Source organism: Emiliania huxleyi (genome assembly GCF_000372725.1).
Source record: "Emiliania huxleyi CCMP1516 chromosome Unknown EMIHUscaffold_1395, whole genome shotgun sequence".
Taxonomy (NCBI): Eukaryota; Haptophyta; order Isochrysidales; family Noelaerhabdaceae; genus Emiliania; species Emiliania huxleyi.
In genome coordinates, this window is record NW_005201196.1 from 3,974 (window position 1) to 7,071 (window position 3,098).

General features: G+C 65.2%; 2 protein-coding genes across 2 annotated transcripts; one reads left to right on the top strand and one right to left on the bottom strand.

Annotated features, from left to right (window-relative positions):
* Nucleotides 1–295: 295 nt before the first annotated feature.
* On the bottom strand, nucleotides 296–851 carry EMIHUDRAFT_373329 (hypothetical protein). The gene has a single exon (XM_005787972.1). It carries the CDS (start codon nucleotides 784–786, stop codon nucleotides 457–459), a length of 330 nt encoding a protein of 109 aa, XP_005788029.1. The 5' UTR covers nucleotides 787–851; the 3' UTR covers nucleotides 296–456.
* A 1,605-nt stretch (nucleotides 852–2,456) lies between these two features.
* EMIHUDRAFT_252607 (hypothetical protein) lies at nucleotides 2,457–3,064 on the top strand (the record flags this gene model as incomplete). Its single annotated transcript, XM_005787973.1, has 1 exon — nucleotides 2,457–3,064. A coding segment is annotated over one exon (608 nt), but the record flags the coding sequence as incomplete, so codon positions are not given.
* Between the last annotated feature and the right edge of the window lie 34 nt (nucleotides 3,065–3,098).

Sequence of the window (3,098 nt, forward strand, 5' to 3'; positions counted from 1 at the left end):
CGCAGCAGCTACCCTCGCTCGAGGCTAATGTGCGAAACTACGGCGAGCGCGTGCGCGACTCTGCCGTGTGGCTGCGCGCGCAGGAGGAGCGGCGCCGGCTGTGCGCGGGAGTGGAGTCGCCGTCGCCGTTTGAGACGGAGGGGTGATCGGAGGCGAGAGAGCGATTCTAAGATCAGGTCTACCACTGGGCGAAAATCGGCCGTCCCTCAGTGCTTCCAGCCTGCCCGCTTCAGTTTCCTCAATTGGCTTGAATTTTGCTTAGTAGAAAAAAGAATAGCGCCGATCGCGGGCCGCCGAGCGGGCATTTCGAAGTGGTCAGCGGGCATTTCGAAGTGGTGCGGCGGCAGGCTGCCACCGCTGCCCGGGCGCCCCGAGCGGCGGCGGAGGGCCGCCCAGGCCACCACCAGTGCCCCTCCCACCGGCGGCGCGGCGGCAGCGGCGCCGACCGCCCCTCCATCAGCGGTGGCGCGACGGCTGTCGTCGGGGCGCCGGCAGGTGCCGCGCGCAGAGGGTGCCACCGGACCGGCTGACGCGCGCCCGGCGGAACCTTCGTCGTCCATGGCGGGCCGAGCACCCCCGCGTCGCTTCTCGGCGCATTGGAGAGCAGAGGAAGCTGCTGGCGTCGCCGCTGGGATCGGCGGCGGCGCCAGCAGCGTTCTCGGATCTGAAGCCGACTTTGAGCGCCGATCGATCGATCTGAGGGCTGGCCGATGGGTGGCGCTGGGACATCGCCGCCGCCGCGGAGGCCGGCGGCGACCAGAGGAGCGGTTGGGGCGCGTGGCGCATATGTTACCTGCCAAGTGAGCATTCAAGTGTGCTTCGAGATTTATTCGAGATTTGAAACTTAGATTTTCGTTTCCAGCGGGGAGGTGGCAGACCTGATCTTAGAATCGCTCGAGAGGCCACTCGAGGCCACCTTGACACCACCGTTTTAGTTATTTATTTGACAAAGTACTCTTGCGTGGTGTTTTCTGCCGCTGTCTGGCCACCAGTACATTGGGGCGGCGATTTCTTTTGCGCAACACAGCTCTCGTGTAGGAACTAGGAAGGGAAGCACACACACTCGCGACTCGGTCACGGTCCTGTCCCTCAACCCGGGCGCCGCTCCGGACTCTTAACTCGTCACACCTGTGCCTCACACCTGACTCGACAGTGACACCGCGAGAGGCGAGAGGGGGGTGGTAGCGATAGGGGAGACGGGCTGAGCCCTGGCTGTCAGGCTGTCAGGTGCTGTCAGGTGATCTGTCGGGCTGTCGGGCAGCTGTCAGGCACTGTCAGGTGCCTCTGTCAGACCAGCTGTCAGGTGCTGTCAGTGCTGTCGGGTGCTGTCGGGTGCGTGTCTGACAGGCGAGGGGCTCTGTAGCTGTCGGGTGCTGTCGGAGCTGTCTCGGGTGTTGCTGTGTGCGGCGTGCGCGGGCGTGCGCGGGCGTGCGCGTGTGCGCGCGCGCGCGTGCCAAACCACTCTCGAGAACACCAATAGACATCGCACATCCTCGGGCTCCCACCCTCATCCGCAATACGCAAAAGAGGAATCGCCACCCGCGCAATCCAGAGACGTAGGCTGACAGCGCTGCGGGCCCCGTGCCGGAAAGAGCCGGCCACAGGCCGTGGCTCGAGAGCGGTAACGCTCCGAGCCACCGCTGCACGCACGCTAGACTAGACTGCCACAATCGCACACTCCCCATCAGCGACAATCACCTAGTACCCACCCCAAGAGGAATCGCCATGTGTCTTGTCATGTGGTGGCGGGCCAGCTGCGAGCCGTCTTTTTACCAGGTTGCAACCCCTGTTCCGCACTGTGCTGTGAATCGAGCGGCAACCAACAGCTCTCAGGACCCCCCGGTGCTGGGGTCGTGCTGCCAGCAACCAACCAACTCACCGGCGAGCCGGAGCGAGCCGAAGACTGGCCGAAGAGCTGGGGCCGAATTGGCGCTGTGAACGTCGTTTGAACCGATGTTTCGGCGGGCACGTCGCACCACCCGCACTGTTGCACTGGTGGGATAGGGTCGATTCCGCCATGGCACGGGACTCCTCGATCCACGATCGTCTCGCCCTCCCTCACTAATTGCCCTCACTGGTTTGTTCATTGGGGGGGTTTATAAACAAACACGGTATGTATGTATGTAGGAAGGTGAAGAACAGTCAGGCTCGGACTGGACACCAACGCGGTATGGGTGGACGCAAGACAGATGATTGATGACGACACGCACGAGCGACACACAGACACAAACAGGCTCACAAGACACACGGTACAGGATCGAGGTGTACGCTGCTGAAGCAGTGCACCTACATAGTGCGGGACCTGGGGCAGCAACCAACAACCTGGATGGGGACGGGGTGCTGCTTTACCGGCGTTCACAGCCGAGTGCGGAACAGTGTGTCCGCTGGCGAGCCGTGGGGGCAGGCGACGCCATCGTTTGTGCGTTGGCTGCCATCGTTTGTGCGTCTCATCACACATGGCCCTGCGACCGGCCGCGGCGATCTACCACCGCTTTTGCTTCGACGACTCTGGCTGGGGCCCTCTCTCGGATCTCTTCACCTCTGCGATGCTCGGCGAGGCGTCGGAGCTCGAGCGGCTGGTGGCCGACACGGCATCACCGCCGCTCGACGCGGCCGACGCACATGGAAGCACCGCGCTGCACCACGCCGCCCTCAGCTCCAGCGTCGCGGCCGTGCTCGTCCTCCTCGAGGCGGGCGCGGACGCCAGCGCTCGCGATGCAACCGGCGCGACGCCGCTGCACGTCGCGGCGTACAACGGGCGGCTAGATGCCTGCAAGCTGCTGGTGCTGCACGGCGCGAGCGTGCACGCGCGGGACGAAGGTGGCCACACGCCCCTCTACGACGCCACCTTTGAGGCGAGCAATCGCGGCGCCTGCCCTTGCGCCGCCGACAGCTCGGAGCTGCAGCGCGGCCGGACGGCCTCCTTCCTGCGGGCGGTGATGGCGATGCCTCCCCACGCGGCGCAGGCTCACGTCGCCCGCTCGTGCGAGATCGCAATCTCGGCGCGGCTGCAGGACGCCCTCGTCGACGGCGGCGCCGGCGCCTTTGCTCGGCTGCTGAGGCGGTGCCGCCGCTTCGTCGACGCACGCGACTATGAC